The 19447-nt window shown below is 44.7% G+C and overlaps 1 protein-coding gene across 3 annotated transcripts in view; it reads left to right on the plus strand.

Moving 5' to 3' along the window:
- Positions 1-19447, plus strand: part of HCFC1 (host cell factor C1) — a 53820-nt gene that overhangs the window by 10270 nt on the left and 24103 nt on the right. For all 3 annotated transcript variants that reach the window (XM_073590808.1, XM_073590809.1, XM_073590807.1), the window contains exons 5-16: positions 157-241; positions 349-455; positions 573-752; positions 7163-7519; positions 7606-7766; positions 7860-8057; positions 16483-16707; positions 16856-16960; positions 17070-17289; positions 17879-18021; positions 18137-18275; positions 19131-19348. In XM_073590808.1, coding sequence (XP_073446909.1) covers positions 157-241; positions 349-455; positions 573-752; positions 7163-7519; positions 7606-7766; positions 7860-8057; positions 16483-16707; positions 16856-16960; positions 17070-17289; positions 17879-18021; positions 18137-18275; positions 19131-19348 — 2138 coding nt within the window. The remainder of the gene's footprint in view (positions 1-156; positions 242-348; positions 456-572; positions 753-7162; positions 7520-7605; positions 7767-7859; positions 8058-16482; positions 16708-16855; positions 16961-17069; positions 17290-17878; positions 18022-18136; positions 18276-19130; positions 19349-19447) is intronic.

Consider the following 19447-nt stretch of genomic DNA (forward strand, 5'->3'; position numbering starts at 1 on the left):
ATGCACCGCAGCATTCTGCAGCTACATTTACGCCACCTTTTTAGGATCATAAGTTTATTATAATGGAGATATCACCCACTTATCAATAATGTCATTGGTCGATTAAGGGGTTAACATCCTATAATTTTGTTGAAATATGTTTGTGTCCTTGTTTAGATACGCTGACATGGAATAAACCCAATCTAAATGGCGTTGCTCCTCTTCCTCGAAGTCTTCATTCTGCTACAACTATAAGTAACAAGTAAGCTAAAATTGTCTCTTGTTGTATTTTCTTTTGTTAATGCTGCATTGTTCTACATGTAACTTGATGAAAAATAAACCCAAAAACTTTTTTTTACAAAATTCCAGGATGTATGTATTCGGTGGCTGGGTTCCTTTAGTAATGGATGACGTCAAAGTAGCCACTCATGAGAAGGAATGGAAATGCACAAACACCCTCGCCTGTCTCAACCTCGGTACGTAATGTCAGTGTTTTAAATGGTAACCACTTGCGTTTTCATCTCCCCACAAATTTCAGATAGGTGTGTGTGTGTTTAATTTTATTTTTCTGCTTTTATCTTTTTTTATTGTAGATTCTATGGCCTGGGAGCACATTGTGATGGATACGCTGGAGGATAACATTCCCCGCGCTCGTGCTGGCCACTGTGCTGTAGCAATTAACACACGTTTGTATATCTGGAGCGGTCGAGACGGCTACCGTAAGGCCTGGAATAACCAAGTGTGTTGTAAAGACCTTTGGTACCTTGAAACAGGTAAATATATATTACAAAGTTGTTTTCTTGCTAATAAATATAAAGAACTTGGCAAGGGGAAGGCGACCAATGACTCATATAACAACACTGAGGAATGCTTTGGGAAACAAAACAACACATCCGAAGGAAATAAATGATATCCTGGGAGACTTCTATGCAGATCTATGCAAAGAGGAGGGGTTAGTGAGGAGGGGGGAATGAGAGGAATGGTTAAGGGGAACACAAATGACTAGGTTTACGGAGGAGCATCTACAGATATTGAATAGGGAGGTGACGGAGGAAGAAATAGGGGAAGTCATAGGAAAGATGAGTTCAACGAAGGCCCCGGGACCAGACTAGTTCAATGGCAGTTTCTTCAAGATTTTAAAGGAACAAATTTTACCTGTATTGAAGGAGTTATTTAATAAGATATTAGGGGGAGATCGAGTATCGGCTACCCTTAACACAGCATACATAAAGCTCATCCCTAAAGCAGGAAAGGACCTAGAGGACCCAACTAGTTATAGGCCTATCTCGTTAATCAACCAGGATCTGAAAGTTTTGGCAAAGTTGATGGCTAATAGATTGGCATTGATATTGCCAGAGATTATAGATCTCCCCCAGGCGGGATTTGTCGGGGCGCTCAGCAGTGGCTAACATCAGGAAAATAATGTTGGCAGTTGACATAGCTAAGCGGAGAGGGGGAGAAACTCCAGCCTTGATCACCTTGGATGTGGAAAAAGCATTTGACAATTTGAGGTGGTCATGGCTGGAACAGGTGTTAATCATCTGGGTTTGCATGGAGCCTTTAGAAATTTTGTGCAGGTGCTGTACGCGAATCCTCAAGCTAGGGTGAACACCCCGGGATTCTTATCATGACTGTTTCCTTTGTTAAAGGGAACCAGGCAGGGTTGCCCGATGTCACCTTTGTTATTCAATTTAGCTATCGAACTATTTGCTAGGCATGTGGACGGTGGTTTGAAGGGATCAAAGTGGGGGGCAGAGCACTGTGTTCGGCATTGTTTTCTGATGATATTGTCCTGTTTATGAGTAGGTCCAAAACACAACTGAGTGAAGTGATAGCACAAATTGAGGGGTTCGGGAAACTGGCAGGATTCAGACTTAACGAAAATAAATGTGAAATACTCTTGGAAGAAAAAAGAGCGGAGAAAGAGTCTCAATATGTGACATTCCTATTGCCAGAAACACAATTAAATACTTAGGAGTGCTGGTGGGGAGGGATCCAAAAGCTTTATATTCCTTAAATTATTCCCCACTAATCGGACTTATAGAGAAAGAACTGCAGGGATGGGCTAATCTTCCGCTGACCTTTTTGGGAAGAAATCATCTGATAAAAATGATGAGCTTCTCTAGGCTCCATTACCCCATGCAAACAATCCCATTACTTCTCAAACATACAGATGTAAAAAGATTGACAAAGGCATTCTCTCACTTTTTGTGGAAGGGGAAGAGACCGAGGATTAGCGCTAATAAGTTAATGCTACCAATGGAGAGGGGGGTGTCAAACTACCAAATATTAGAGGCTATAAACCTGGCTTGCATTTTGAGACATGCAGTTGACTGGATTAGACAAAAAAGTAGACACTCTGGACTTTAGAAGCCGAATTCTGTAGGCCATGGGACCTGAGATCAATATTACATACATCCATACCAAACTTACCACCCAATATTAAACACTCATTGATATGTAGGGACACAGTAATGACCTGGAATGCGGTTAGAAAAAGGTTTGGGCTAGCATGGAATATTTCAAAATTCATTAACATCTGGGCAAACCCAGATTTCCCACAGGGGAGGGAAAATGACCTGTTTAGAGAGTGGAGGGAGAAGGGGGATAAGGACTTTAAGGGACTTTTGATGCATGACACAGAGCGGAGATGGATGACGTGTGGGTAAATAAGAGAGAAATATGACTTGCGCCCATTCCAGTCTCTCCAGTATGAACAGATAAAGCAAGGGATAACTAGGAAATTACTTAACGTAAACAATGAATATGAGGTAAACCACTTGGACATGATTTTATTAAAGGACATTCATGAGATTACCATTTCGGGTCTCTATAGGGACTTGCGAGAAGCATTAGTTCCCAACATACCAGGGAAAATTTTAGAGGGATGTTCTAAGCAGTTGGGAGACCAAAAAGGGGAAGAAAAAAATCTTGAAATGGTGGATGGAGATGAGGAAGAAGATAGTAAACGAAATCTGGAGAGACACTCAATACAGACTTCTACATAGGGCCATATATGGTTTCAATTTTTAGAATATTAGACAACAAGACAAATTGGTGAAATGTCCGAAATGTGATACGGAAAGAACGGACTTATACCATGGTATTTGGCAGTGTGGAAAAATTGATGGATTTTGGAATCAAGTTCAGGGGTTGGTTCGAACAAGCTGGAATAGAAACATGGAGCTGGAACCAATGGCTTGGCTATTCCATTATGATAATCAGGAGGGAGAGGACAAAGGAGGGGGTACAATACCATTTCTCTTCCACGATATAGTCATAAGTAAAAGGGCAATTCTCCAGAAATGGTTGGTGAGAGAAATTCCCTTGAGAGAAGAGGTGATAAGCCAGCTGAAAAAAAAAAACGCTCATGCTGGAGAAAGTGGTGGTGGAGAGGAGCAAGGAAAGATCGACAGAAATTTTTTTCAGTAAATGGAGAAAGTTCACAAGTCGTATATCCTCAGGAGAAGAAATAAGGCAAATAATGATAACATTTGTATCTACAGAATGGTATATGAAGGAAGATCTGTTAGGATCCCTAGGTAAGCTGAAATTATAGGGGGAGGTTCAGAGGCCGAGTCGCATGGGGAGGGGGGAAGGGATAGGGTTGTTAAGTAAGTTTGGATTTAAGACATAAGAAACTGTTGAAGGATGGGAGGAGGAAAACAGGAAGGAAGAATATATGAGGAGGAGGTGAAAAAGGCAAATTGGAAGGATTATGTGAATGTATTGACATTCCTTGATAACTATTACGACGTTTGATATATTTTTGTATGCTAATACTTATCCTTTTTATTCTATAATTTGTATATTTTATGTAAGAAAATCAATAAAATTGGTTTAAAAAAATATAAAAAAATACTTCTGTTTGTATTAAAACAAAAGCATGTGTAGAGTAGATGTAATGCTTTTTTTTTTTTTGTGGGGAGTTGGTCAAGATAATTTTACTACTGCAACTAGTGGTACAGATGGCCTAGTATGGGTCCTTTTTTAGTAAGGGGGGGGAAACATACCGTATTTTTCGGATTATGAGACACACTCTCCCCCCCCCAAATTTGGGGGGAAAATGGGGATGCGTTTTATAATGCGTATATACCTTACCGGTACCGTTGCCACAGGCTGGGATGAGGGGTTGTCCGGCGGTGCTGCGGGGGGTGTCAGACAGTGCTGTTGCGGTGTCTCCGGTGCTGCCGGGGCTCTGCCGACATTTTGTGACAGGCCAGAGCCCTGGCAGTACCATGGTTTCCTGTGTAGTGGACTCCGGGAAAATGGCCGCTGGGGGCGGCGCATGCGCAGATGGAAATTTCGGCACCAAGATCTCAGGAAATGAGATCTCAGCACTGAGATTGAGATCTTAGCGCTGAGATCTTAGTGCCGAGATCTTCATCTGCGCATGTGCAGACCCCAGCGACCATTTTCCCGGAGTCCACTGCACAGGAAACCAGGGAACTGCTGGGGCTCTGGCCTTTCACAAAATGTCGACAAAGCCTCGCAGCACCGACGACACCGCTGGACAACCCCTCATCCCAGCCTGCGACAACGGTACCGGTAAGGTATATACGCATTATAAAACGCATCCCCATTTCCCCTCCAAATTTGGGGGGGGGGGGGGGGGGGGGGAAGTGTCTTATAATCTGAAAAATCCCAAGATTATAAGACGCACCACCATTTTATTAAAAAAAATTCCTTTTTCTCGAAATTTGGGGTGCGTCATATAACCCGGAGCATTTTATAGTCCGAAAAATAAGGTATTACTTTTATTTGTGATATCAGAAAAAGGTGTATTATCCTTAGCATAAGTGGCTAACTTGCTGTACGCTGAGCAGAGGTCATGACTGCTAAGACTCAGTGGTCCCAAGACCTGTAGAGCCCTGTCTTGATTGAATTACAGGTGCTTATTCTTGACCAATGCTGGATTAAAGGGAATCTGTCACCCCTTTTTTGAGATATCATATAATGATATAATTCAATTGTGTGTCACATAAGGATTCTCTTAGTACTTCTGCTTCCCCCTGACCCCGCACCTTTCATGCATAAATACCTTTTTTATATCGGTTCAGATGTATGTAAACTGCCGCTGTCCGGTCCGCTGGGCGGGGCTTATTCACCTGCTCCCACCCTCCCTGTCTTGCTCTACACAAGAAGAAATGCGTAGAGCAAGACAGGGAGGGGGGAGCAGGTGAATAAGCCCCGCCCAGTGGACCGGACAGCGGCAGTTTACATACATCTGAACCGATATAAACACGGTATTTATGCATGAAAGGTGCGGGGTCAGGGGGAAGCAAAAGCACTAAGAGAATCCTTATGTGACACGATATCATTATATGATATCTCAAAAAAGGGGTGACAGATTCCCTGTAAAGGGGTTGGCAACTGCTTTACAACTTTCATGGGAACTAACTGACACAGATAATCGCTATGCTAAATACCTTGCTTTGTCATATCCTGCTGTAGCCTGAGTGCCTTTTGTGGTCATGACAGCATAGGAAGTCAGGAGATTGTCATGTTTGGGGCTTTGAAATCTGATGAGTGGACATGGATTGTCTTGTGGGTGGGTGGGGCTCTATTCACCAGAGCGCTCACTGTTCGTGTATATTGTGCTGTAGACCCATACTCCTCCCTTTTTGTATCTAGAACAGTATGAATACATTCATATTTCTGCCCATCTAATCTATCTCTGCTTGAGGAGGAGTAGGGGACAATCTTTATTACCAGGGCTGCTGTTCTGGTGCTTTGTGCATTACTTCTATTCCCTGTAACAGTGTCCATACAAAAGGTGATTGTGTGTGACACTGAAGGAGAAATGAGCATTGATTAGGTGGAGTTACAGGTCTGTGTTCATGGCTGGCTTGCAACCAAGCACAGGGGATGATGGGGAAATGTAGTCAGAAGAAGAAGCAATGGAATCTGAATAGTGAGTTATGGCTGTGACAGCAGATCTGGTGCCAGGGGTCAGGAAGCGAAGTAGAAATTTATAAAACTTTGCAGAAAAGGTATATGGGGATCTTTATGGGCATTATCCTTAAACATATATGGTGCAACCAGTAACTGAGTCGGGTCCTGGACAATAACTCTGTGGGACTGCCAGAAATAGCTGACCACTGTACGAGGTATGTATGTAGCGCATTTGGAGCATACAGTTCTCCACTCCATTCAAGACAGGTTTCAAAGCCTCGCTCACCGGATCTCTCAGGGATCTAATGATTTATGAAGTTTTCCCCTATCTTGGATGGATATTTAAAGGATTATTTCCATCTTCATAAATAAGCATTGTTGGATAGTGCTTGTACTTAAAAAAAAGTTTTGCCATTTAATTCTATTTGAAACTTAATTTAATTTGAGCTTGCAAGCACTGTTTTGAAGCTGGCCCGTGCGTTGGAGCACGCCCCGCGCGATTTCCTCTTAAACCTGGCCAGCTTCAGAGCAGCGTTTGCAAGCTAGAGACCAGCGGTGGTCGGTCACCTAGGCTTCAAGTTGTAAACTAAAGTTTGATATTCCATGAACGGTTACAAATATTTGAGTAAATTGTGAAAATTCTTGTTTGTACAAGCACTACCAGATAATATCCATTTATGAAGATGGAACAACCCTTTATCTTATTCTTTAGAGTGGTTATCCGCAGTTTCTACTTATCTCAGCTTGACTCTTTTAAGAACCGTGGTTTTGTTTTTTTTATGATGCAAACCTTACAATCGTCTGATCTCTGCTTTGGCAGCTGTAGGGATACATACAAAGGTTATGCTAGTAACTAGTGATCAGCAAGCATGCTCGGATAAGGTTATTCGAGCATGCTTGACTGCTAACGTGTGTGTTCGACGTGCTCGAACAATATGTTCAGTACCCACGGCTGCATCTCACAGCTGTTCGACAGCTGCAACACATGCATGGATTGCCTGTTAGGCAGTCCATGCATTTGTTGTGCCTGTTAAACAGCCGTGAGACATGCAAGCGTGGGGACTCAAGCATATTCTTTGAGCACGCAGAAGACACTCGGATAGCACACAAGCATGCTGGAATAACTCCTTCTCCGAGCACATTCGCTCATCACTATTAGTAACACTTTGCATAAGTGGTTCGGTCAATGCGCGTTAAAAGCCGTGGGTAGTATTTATCACCTATCAGGTTCCCTTTAAGCTTAATTTGTCATTCTACTCAAGCTAAAACGCAACTTTGTCTTTCACAGAAAAACCTCCAGCGCCTGCTCGCGTTCAGTTAGTTAGAGCAAATACTAACTCTCTGGAAGTCAGCTGGGGTAGTGTAACGACAGCAGACAGCTATCTGCTGCAACTTCAGAAATATGACATCCCGGCTGCCGCTGCAGCAATGTCGCCGGCCAATCAAGTTCCGTCTGTGCCAGTGAATCCGCCCAAGAGTCCAGCTCCTGCTGCCGCTGCACCAATGGCAGTCCAGCCTGTAGCTCACACTGGCATTACCCTGGTTCCTCAGCCTGCCTCTGTGCCTCCTACCACAGCCACAATACAGGTCTTGCCCACAATTCCCGGGAGCCCAATTGCTGTTTCTGCTGCGCCACGTCCTCAAGGTAAATTCTTTCTCTGTACTGATATTAATTGGCACATAAGAGCCACGGACAAAACCTTAGCTTATGTAACAAGTGTTTTCTTTCAGCTGTTCCAGCTGTTTTAAAGGTTGGTGCACCCCAGCAAACAATGAATACGCCGCTCGTTACTGTTCGTCCCGCAACACAAATTGGGAAAACGCCGGTAACGGTCACCTCTCTTCCTCCTGGCGTGCGGATGGTGGTCCCCGCCCAAAGTGCACAAGGGACTGTAAGTGTTTGCACTCTATTGCAGTTTTAGGATTTTAAGGATTTTAATCATAATTTTGCTTTGACCTGTTTTGGGAATGTTTGTCCTTTCTAGACTATCGGTGGAAGCCAACCCATGAGTGGCATGGCGGCTCTCGCTGCAGCAGCTGCTGCTACACAGAAGATCCCTCCTTCCTCTGCGCCAACAATGCTGAGCATGCCTGCTGGGACCACCATGGTCAAATCTGTCGCCATGTCTTCTGCTGCCAGTACACTCCCAACCACGGTGAAAATGGCATCATCTCCAATCATGGTAAGTAGTTATGGAAGTAGACTGGCCGCCTTTCTTTTTTTTTTTTTTTTTTTTTTTTTTTTTTTTATTGTGGGTTCCAGCGGGGTGAGCCCACATCTTTCCCGACACATCAGCTATTTTGAGCAGCTGCGGGTGGAATCGCGATCCACTCGCGGCTATGAACCCGTTAAATGCCGCTGTCAAACGCTGACATCAGCATTTAACATGCACTTACGGAAATCCGCTCATCGTCACCGATGGGTTGTCATGACAACCAGAGGTCTCCTGGAGACCCCTGTGGTTGTCGGTACCGGATTGCTATGAGCGCTGCCCAATCAGAGCTCAGAGCCAGCCAGCAAATCTGCTACATACAGGTGATCTGATCATCGCCTGTATGTAGCAGAGCCGATCAGGTTATTGCAGTTTCTAGTCCTTGAAGCATGCCAAAAGTGGGGGGGGGGAAAAAAAAAAAAAGTTTTTAAAAATATAAAAGGTCAAATCACCCCTTTCGCCTCTTTCAAAGTAAAACAATAAAAAAACACATTTGGTATCGCCGCATTCAGAATCGCCCAATCTATCAGTAAAAAAATATTAACCTGATCGTTAAATGGCGTAGCGAGAAAAAAGTCAAAACACCAGAATTACGGGGTTTTTTTCTTTGTCGACACGACATTGTGTTAAAATGCAATAACAGGCGATCAAAAAGATCGCATCTGCACCAAAATGGTTTAATTAAAAACATCAGCTCAGCACGCAAAAAAATAGGGATTTTTGTGTACTCACCGTAAAATCCTTTTCTCCGAGACGCTTATTGGGGGACACAGACCATGGCTGTTTATGCTGCTGCCACTAGGAGGCTGACACTAAGTTGAGACAAAAAAGCTAGCTCCTCCGCAGTATACACCCTCCTGCTGGCTCCCAGTGAACCAGTTTGGTGCAAAAGCAGTAGGAGATAATTAACATTATATCAGAGTACGATCATTCACATAGCATTAGTGAGCACCACATTGAGTGACGGGTACAAGCAGACTTCGATAGACCACTCAGGGTGGGTGCTGTGTCCCCCAATGAGCGTCTCGGAGAATAGGATTTTACGGTGAGTACACAAAAATCCCTATTTCTCCTTCGCCTCATTGGGGGACACAGACCATGGGACGTCCCAAACCAGTCCATGGGTGGGGAACAATATAACAGAAAGATGTACTACCGTCTCTTGCAGATTACATCTGTGAAGGCCCGTGCTCGCGGAAGTGAGTGTGACTGTTGCTTCGAAGATGCGTACAGGCAGAACTAAATCACAGCCTTGTAGCCCTGTGAACATGTTCTGTCTGCATGCAAAATCCGGATGACTCAGAAGGCAGACATCAAACTACATAGAATCTGTCCCAATATGCCTCATCCCCTGCTGGGATGGGCATGCTTTTGATGTGGTATAACTTTGGAATAGCCAAGCAAATTTCCTTGGTTATTGTGGCCCTGAAGTGGTCTTCAGGAGACAGTCGACCTCAGGACATACTTTCTGAGAGCCGTTGGTGCATGCAGAGCGGGTGTCTCAGACCATGCGCTGAAAAGCCATAAACCCTACCGGGATGGACACTCTTCTGGCATGAATTACTCCTGAGTAGCCAATAGGATTTCCCTAGCTATTGTGGCTCTGAAGTGGCCTACAGGAGGGAGCTGACTACAGAAACATACGTCTTGAGAGCCCTTAGGCATGCAGGGTGTGCATAGGTTTATGCACCCGATGTATGAGTGCCTAGCCCAAAAGGCGCAAAGAAGAATTCATCACCAAGATAGGAAGATGAAACGGCGGTCTGGTTACCGTCGTCTTCTGGCAGAAAAGGAGAATAACCAAAAAAGCTCACCAGCATAGAGCTGTCGGTTCCGACAAGAAAGTCGACCTTCTAAGACAGAACTCCTAACTAGGCATCCTGTGACAACTGGAAAGTCGTCTGATAAAGCACACCCAGGCCCGATTTAACATCCCGGGCTTCTAACATACATCTTAGGATCAATTTTTTGCTCAAATAGAGCCAAACTCTGTCCTTTGATAGGTGCGACCCAGGGCTCAGACTGGCCCACAGGTGAACAGGGGAATCCAATGTGCCAATCTAGACCCCCCCCCAATGCTTACTGTATGGGCAGTACTTGTCATAATTCATTTGATTCTTCTGTACAGAAAAAAACAGCATCTCATTCAATAACCAAACTACCCAGTTTCTTATTATATAGAGATATAGGTACATTTGTGAATGAGGCTCATGAAGTATTTGTATGCAGGTGAAAAGTGGGCCCCCAAAGTCAATGTTACTGGTGGGCCCTTGACACCTCAGTCCGACACTGGTGCGACCTAAGCCCTCGAAGCACCATCATGTGGAGGAAACGCCGGAGGAAAAAAACGAAGCTAGAGCTCAGGTTACCAGAGCCGAACCAGATAAACACCAGACCCGTGTTCCGGTGACCATTCGGAGAACAGTGAAGCATATCTGATAGACGCCTGAAGATGGTGGCAACGACCAGTAGAAAACTCCATGCACCACGTTCTCGATATAAGGGAATAAGGGAATGCAACTGGGATTACTGGAAAGAAACAACCCCCTTACCTTAGCCTTTCTGATGACCGACAGACATGAAGAAAGACAAAAAACTAAAGGCACGGAAAAACCGAGAGATACGTCTGTCCATTGTAGGATGGGGGGCCTACGTTGCGCAAGGCCGTTCCGCTGCGGGTACCCATCTAAAGCATGTATTACACCGTAACTTTGGCGTAATACTATGAATTCGGATGGGGAGACCCGGAAGAAGATAATGGAACTGCTGCCGGGCTAACGGGTATGCTCTGATTACTAGAACATCTCCTGAAGACTTGACTCCCAGGCTGACCTGCGTCTCTGAAGAAAAGGGGGAGATGGCAAGAGAGACTGTTGTCTCACCAGGGATGCTGGCGTCAGCAGTCAGCCACTAGTCATTGGCTAGAAAAGATTTTTCTTTGTTTTGAGAGAAGGATCTCAATGACCTCTCCTGAGGGCTATCAGACCCGCGAGAAGGACAGGAAAGGTTTTCTAGCCCAAACTGCTTGACGAGCTTATAGAAAAACGGCCCAACGATGCCATCTTGACGGGTGGGTCCATGAACCAGAAAGAAGACTTGTCCTGGCGCCTAAATTTTTGGAGGACGTAAGGGAAAACAAACAATCCTGTATCCAGAAGAGCCCAGTCTCATGCCCGCTCGATGCGAACAGCTGAAAAAGTCTGAGGGCCCCGACATAGGCGCCGTCTATATTGGCGGTACCAGAGAATAACGCTAAGAATCATTGAGCGGGAAATGTCAGAGACCTACGTCCCACAGATCCAAACTTCTATAGGAGGATCCTTAAATTGCTGCTTGGGCCTACAGTAAGGAAAAGGTTAGGGACCCTGTTGGGCGCAGTCCTCTTTCCTATTCTCTGATCCCTAATGCCCTTCTGATGGAGATGGTATGGCTGATAGCGCAACGCAGCTATCCATATTCAAAGAGGGAAGAGCGCTGTTCCGTGGTCTACAGGACTGAGCCACAGATACTCCATCTGACGGACCGAGGGCTGTTAATTGATTATCTATCCGGCCAGGATAAAAGGGTCCTAGATACCAGTCAAAGTGCTGGTGGGCTACGACGGGAGGTTCTGCTCAAGGGGGAGGCCTCCCTTCCAGAGGCCTTTCACAGTGAGTTATGTGACCCATCGATTCCTGAGCCAGTTGACTATAACATGAATCTCTGGATGAATGATAAACGCCCCTTCAGGGCATAATAGGATGCTGAGTGATCCGGTACAGGACCGGAGTCCTTGTCAACCACCAGTGTCTGGTTGACTTCCTTAGGAAACAAATTCTGTATCTTCCAGAACTCTGGTCCAGAGGATCTGGTTTATGCCCAACATAAGCAGCAAACCTGTGGAGCGAGAGAATAAACTCACTGGAGCGGAAAAACACTTGAATGATCGGGTAAATACTACGAATCCGATATCTAGACGCCTGTACGTTTCTCGATGCCTTGCGGCCCCTGCAAGCCGACAGCTATGTAGGAAAGAATCCACCCTTGGCGATCTTGCAAACGCTAGGATCCGCAGAGGCGTCACAGAAGTGTAAAATCTCTTTGGCCAGAGAAGCCATGGATTGCAACAGTGACGAAGCCCACTTAGGGGGACTAGGTATGTTGGACTCAGTGGTGGCTGAGTCACAGGGCTCATGAGAGGCTTGAACCGAGGGCTTTAACTCAAGTATTTGCCATAAACCAGTAACATAACCACTGGGTCAACAGCTCTACTGTCTAGAGGAACGCTGCGTGCTATTCCTGTGCAGTGTATCATACACTAGAAATGGTATGTGCTGCCGAGGCAAGTACTCTATCCCAGAGGCCACTATCCATTCTGAATGCTTTAGGGATAGGCATGTATGGGTCAGTAGCAGATCTCATGTAAAGGACTAATATATTTAGATATATACACTGTGTTCCAAATTATTATGCAAAAAGAGTTTAGGAGTGATAAGGTTAGAATTTTTTTGTTTGTCATTTAAACTCATTGATGGTGATGTGTATCAGGGCTCTTTATATCACTGAAAGCAATTGCAGATACCTGTGCAAATTAGTTTGGCAGGTGTGTCCAAATAAAGGCAAGACTACTTAAGAAGGCTGTTCCACATTATTAAGCAGCCTACATTTTTTGCCAAAATGGGAAAGAAAAAGGATGTGTCGGCTGCTGAGAAGCAACAAATTGTGGAGTATTTAGGTCAAGGCATGACTACAATCAACATTGCTAAGACACTTCATCATTATCGTCGCACAATCAAGATGTATGTAGCTGATTCCCAGCACACACGTGTGCGTGCTGATAAGGAAAAATTGAGGACTCTTTCCAACAGGCAATTGCGTCAGGTTAAAAGAGCAGCTGCAAAAATGCCTTGTCATAGCAGCAGACAAGATTTGAAGCTGCTGGTGCCTCCAACGTCCCCCGAACAACAAGATGCAGGGTCCTTCAGAGGTTTGCAGCTGTGCGTAAGTCATCCTGTCGACCACCTCTATCCACTGCACACAAGCAGAAACGGCTCCAGTGGGCCAAACGATACATGAAGACGGACTTCCAAACTGTTTTGTTTACAGATGAGTGCCGTGCAACGCTCGATGGTCCAGATGGATGGAGTGGAGGATGGCTGGTTGATAGACACCCCATGAAAACACGGCTAAGGCGCCAACAAGCAGAAGGTGGAGTAATGTTTTGGGCTGGAATCATGGGGAGAGAGATTGTCGGCCCCTTTAGGATCCCTGAAGGGGTAAAGATGAACTCCATAATCTATGTGGAGTTTCTAAAACGGCACTTCCTCCCATGGTTCAAGAGGAAGAACCGTGCTTTCCGCAGCAAGATCATTTTTATGCATAATGCACCGTCTCATGCTGCAAATAACACATCTGCATCTCTGGCTGCTATGGGCATAAAAGAGGACAAACTTATGGTGTGTCCACCATCTTCCCCTGACCTCAACCCCATTGAGAACCTCTGGAGCATCATCAAAAGGAGTGTCTATGATGGCGGGAGGCAGTTCACATCTAAGCAACAGCTCTGGGAGGGTATTCTGTCAACATGCAAAGCAATTGAAGCACAAACATCCAAAAACTGACAAATTCAATGGACGAGAGAGTTCAGAAGCTTCTTTCGAACAAGGGGTCCTATGTGCTAATGTAACATCACCTAGAATAAAGTTTTGACTTGAAAACTGTTTGATTTCATTTTGTAATAAGCTGATAATGCTTATAATTTCACAATTGACCATTTTTTTGGTTCAAAATAAAAGTAAAAAGGTTGTAAACTCTGCTGTGCATAATTTGGAACATGCATTTTGAGTGTTTCTTATTTTTAAAATTATACTGTTTTCATAGGCAGTTTGTTCAAAAACATTGCAATTATACTAGAATATTAGATGGCTGGAAAATAACAATGACTGCAATTCATATAGGTAATTTAGAGAAAATATGAGGAAATATTTTTTGCATAATAATTTGGAACACAGTGTATAGGGCGCCGTCCAGGCTTTACCCCAGTGCAGAAGCTCTGAAAAAAAGGTTCTCCGCTAAGTCAGTACTGTAGCGGTGGAGGGCCCTAGACTGCATTGGAGATTGTGCGGAACTAATAATTCTGCGCCTGGTGGTAACAGACAGGCTGGTCGCAATAGCCCGCGGTCAGAGGTGGCTGGACTCTGGTCAGCGGAAAAGTCACTGGATAAGGGAAGGGCAGGAAGGAAAGACAGCCATCCTTGCTATGGGGAAAAAATGCAGAGATACTGCAGAGACAGAGACTCCTTTACCTTGGACCTCTGCGCTGTACCGGATCTGTAGTTTTATGGAGACGACCGCGGCGGGGAAGAGGACCACAGTCAGGACGACAGCGGCCAGGCTGAGAAGGCTGGGGAGCTTGAGGCAGGCAAGCATTAATAAAGCTTTGCTGAGTAAGCCAGGTGCCTATCCTCCCAGGGCCCGGTTTCCAGGGCAGGAGCTGCATCCGTAGTCCCTCGACAAGTTTAGGCGGCGAGAGTCTCCAGAAATATGACCGCCGAGAGCTTGATGAGCACTTCTCGTTACAAACGAGAAGCGCCGAATACGAGGTGTGGGCTGGCGACGCATGGAGGCGGATTTTGTGAGGATACGGCCGATAGAATAAAATGGCCGCCGAGAGCTTGATGAGCGCTTCTCGTTCCAAACGGAACCGACGAAGGGGGAGGCTGAGCTTTCCGAGATGCGGCCTACGCTATTGAAAAGCCGGGGGCTAAATTTTTGGCTCAGTCCGGCGCGCACACGGAGGTCTGAGGAAATAAATTTTTGCCGCGGAGCCTCTATAATCCTCTCCGGTCCCCGCTGGTAGCGTGACCTACCTAATGCCGCTACCAGGCCCTCCTGCCACAACCCCGAATCTTACCGGATCCTGCAGGTGTTATCGGAACCGGGGTATCGAGTCCTATGGAATTCCAGAGCCAGGAGTTGTCGGTGGGGGATGAGGCATGGGTTTTGGACTCCTTACACAGTCGCCAGTTGCTGAGGTGAGCTGCGGCATTGCTTGGACGGTGTAGGGCACTCTCTAGCCGCGATTCCTATGACAGGGAGGTGGAGAGGAACCGTCTGCCTTCTTGCATCAACCGCTTTAACAGTGGTGATGCAGTGGGGGCTGCTCGGACGCCATAGATGGGGCCTCTGGGGTCAATCCTTTAGGATGGGAACAGGCTGGTTGTCTGGCATAGGCCTGGCTGCGGCGGGGGGTATATGAAGGCGACACTCCATGTGTTCGTCCGTCCGTCTGTCGGTGCGTGGAGTTCGGTCCCCTTCGACGGAACAGTCGCCCTTGAATCCGCTCAGGCTTCCCACGTTGCAGGAAAGGGTACGTGGAGGGACTCTCGCATGTGCTCGCCTGTTGTTGGTTTTGGGGAAATCGGAGCCTTGAAAAGTTCTGTTGCCCCTGTCATCCATATGAAAAAGGGGGGTTGGACCAGATGGCCCAGGAGGTCCCTTCCAACTCTATGATTCTATGAAAAAGAATAAAGTTAATAAATGGTCTGAAGACCAGACCTGTGTGCCTCCTACGGACACTAAGCAAGAACTGGTTCACTGGCAGCCAGCAGTAGGGTGTATACTGCGGAGGAGGATCAAGCTTTTTTTTTTTTTTTTTTTTTTGACTCAACTTGGTTGTCAGCCTCCTAGTGGCAGCAGCATAACACCTGTGGTCTGTGTCCCCCAATGAGGCGAAAGAGAAATAAGCCCGAACCCAACCTGAGATCACAAAAAATGAAGGCGCTACCGGTATCAGAAAATGGCACAATTTTTTATTTTTTTTTAACAAGTTTGTAATTTTTTTTTCACCACTTGGGTAAAAAAGAACCTAGATATGTTTGGTGTCTATGAACTCGTAATGACCTGGAGAATCATAATGGCAGGTCAGTTTTAGCATTTAGTCAACCTAGTAAAAAATCAAACAAAAAACAAGTGTGGGTTTGCACTTTTTTTTGCAGTTTCACTGCACTTGTAATTTTTTTTACCATTTTCGAGTACACAACATGGTAAAATCAATGGTGTCGTTCAAAAGTACAACTCATCCCGCAAAAAAACAAGCCCTCACACAGCCATTTTGACTAAAAAAATGAAAAAAGTTATAACTCTGGGAAGAAGGGGAGCAAAAAATGAAAATGCAAAACCAAAAATACCTCTGGTCGTTAAGGGGTTAAGCTAGACATTAGGAATAGCGATGGATTTGAGATGATCTAGTGGCCTACTGTTACAATTTATATTGGGGATACTGATTGTCACTTGTCTCGTTAATAGTATTTTGGGTGGCACACCCCATGGTATTGTATAAGCCCTGATACGTGTATCCATAACTCTATTATATGTAGGTGATGGATTTAATGGCTCAAACCTTCCCCCCCCACAGGTCAGTAATCCGGCCACACGCATGTTGAAAACTGCAGCAGCTCAAGTTGGTACTTCAGTCTCGTCTGCAGCCAATGCCCAAAATCGTCCGATCATTACCGTGCATAAGTCGGGGACCGTCACAGTTGCCCAACAAGCACAGGTCGTAACCACCGTAGTCGGCGGCGTCACAAAGACCATCACTCTTGTTAAGAGTCCGATTTCTGTGCCTGGTGGCAGCACCTTGGTAAATGGTTTTTTTGTTTATTTTATTTTCTAATATATATATATATATATATATATATATATATATATATATATATATATATATATATATATATTATAGTGTGTGAAGGGTAGACTGACATGTATTTTAATTTCATTTCACCCTTCAGATTTCAAATCTTGGTAAAATGATGTCTGTAGTCCAAACCAAACCAGTCCAGACCTCCGCTATAACAGGACAGGCATCTTCTGGACCTTTAACCCAGATTATTCAGGTAACATGTTTCCTAGCAAAGTAGGAATATGGCATTTCCTTTTCCAAAGTGTTAATTTTTTTGTTTTTTAATAATTATTCATTTTTTTTTTTTACTATTTTCCATTTAGACAAAGGGACCGCTCCCAGCAGGAACGATTCTGAAGTTGGTAACGTCAGCAGATGGCAAACCCACAACTATTATCACGACAACACAGGCCGGAGGCACCGGCACCAAGCCCACCATCCTAGGCATTAGCAGTGTCTCGCCCAACACAACAAAGCCCGGAACTACAACCATCATAAAGACTATACCTATGTCTGCTATTATCACGCAAGCAGGAGCAACAGGTATGTAAAGTCAGCTCCTGACTAGGTTTTCAATTTTACCTATAACCTTGTGTGTTTAGATATATATTTTTTTGTTTGTCTACATTATGGAAAATCCTGTGGCTATGCCATAAATTAATAATGAATGCATCATGATTAGTAAGGGAGGTGGTCGCTGGGGTCTACAGGTCTGGTTCCCAAGATCCAGCGTCGGGTCGCATCTATCTCACATTTCTGCAGTTTGTATGGTGTGACTGTAGTTCTTCTGTTTGCTGCCGCTCCACCTGAAATCTATGGGACTTAAGACTGGTGAACCCTGTCCTCTGCTTTCTCATTCAGCTCCATAGAAGTTGAATGGGATGGCATGGAACATGCTTGACCGCCCATCCTTTCTATTGGGATTTGGGACCAATATTTGAGTGATCAATGGGGTCCCCAGCAATCAGACATTGATCACCTTTCCTGTTGGTAGAAAATTTACTTTGTTGCTAAAGCTCTCAAATTTCACATTCACTATTATTTACATGTCTATGTTGGTGGACATTATTGGGTTTAAACGATTTTGTCATTATTGGCTCTTGAACCTTATGAACTATGTTTTTTATACCAGGGGTTACAAACACTGCGGGAATAAAATCACCAATTACCATCTTCACAACTAAAATGGTGACATCAGGCACAGGAACTCCAGCCAAAATAATAACCGCTGTTCCCAAGCTTACCGCAGGTCATGGTCCACAGGGATTAACCCAGGTCTGTATGCACAATAGCAGTTTTAAGGCTGTCCTTTGTTTTGTTTTGTTTTTTTTTTTTGTTTTTTTATTTCCTCTAAAATATTGACTTTTCTAATTGTCATTTATATTTACAGGTGGTTTTAAAGGGGGCACCTGGTCAGCCCGGAACGATCCTCCGAACTGTCCCTATGGGTGGCGTCAGACTCGTCACCCCCGTGACTGTATCAGCCGTCAAACCTACCGTAACAACCCTAGTTGTTAAGGGTACCACAGGTGAGTTTTGCAAATTCAGGGTGTAGAGGTGAAATTTATGTCTTCTGCTAAATTCTTATCTCTTTTGCTTCATTGGGGGACACAGGAAACCAGGTTTATGCTGCTGCCACTAGGAGGTTGACACTATGCAAAAAAGGGTTAGCTCCTCCCCAGCAGTAGATACCCACCAACTGGCAGAAAGCCAATCAGTTTTAGCTTGGTGTCAGTAGGAGGTGGACATAGGGGCTGCCCTCAGCCCGTTTCTACCTTTTAGGTTTTGTTGTGTTAATGATTTCCATTTTGCTGGTTCAGCTTGTGATCCTGGGCGACGGATTGCTATGCTGTGATTATTATTTTTTTTTTTTTTTTTTTTTTTTGTATAATGCTTGTATAGTGCCCTAGTTGTGAATGGCATGACTCAGGTTTTTTTTTTTTTTTTTTACACATCAAATTAAATGCTATCCCATCTAAGAGCAGATTGGTATAGGGTCAAAGACCCTGATTTCAGAGGTGTCCCTTTCTGGTCTGCATGCATTTTCTCTGCTGCAGATGTATCAGTGCTCAGAATCTTGAGCTGTATGTAACCCTGCCCATGCCTCTGGCCGCTTTCTGTGTACACTGTGCATAGGCAGAAAGCCGTCAATCGGTGGGGGGCAGAGTTACCAGAACAGAATGACTGCCTTACATGAGACACCTAGTTGTCATCGCCTGCTAATTAAAATACTAATTTTATTGAATCTACAGCAAGCAGCCCAGTAAGTGCCACATCACTGCAATTAGTCTCTGCCTCTATTACGTTGCTCTCTGAATATATAGCAATAACCTTCCGACAGATTCCTTTTTAAAGCTTTGCGGTCTCATTTATTTTTTACCCAGGGATGACCACTTTGGGCACAGTCACAGGAACTGTTTCTTCAAGCCTGGCAGGAGGCGGAGTACATAACACTGCTTCCCTTGCAACGCCGATAAATACATTGGGAACCATCGCAACCCTTTCTAGTCAAGTGATCAATCCTGCTGCCATTACTATGTCTGCAGCACAAACCTCGCTCACTGCAGCCTCTGGGCTGAGCACACCAACAATCACTATGCAGGTATTTAGCACAGTTATTCATTGTTATATGTTTTGCTGCTTTGTGTTTAATATTTTAACCTGCAGCCAGTTGTTTGGGGCATGTCAGTAAAAAGCTGAT

This window comes from Dendrobates tinctorius, unplaced genomic scaffold (assembly GCF_039654945.1).
Source record: "Dendrobates tinctorius isolate UK_male_01 unplaced genomic scaffold, ASM3965494v1 ptg000120l, whole genome shotgun sequence".
Lineage (NCBI taxonomy): Eukaryota > Metazoa > Chordata > Amphibia > Anura > Dendrobatidae > Dendrobates > Dendrobates tinctorius.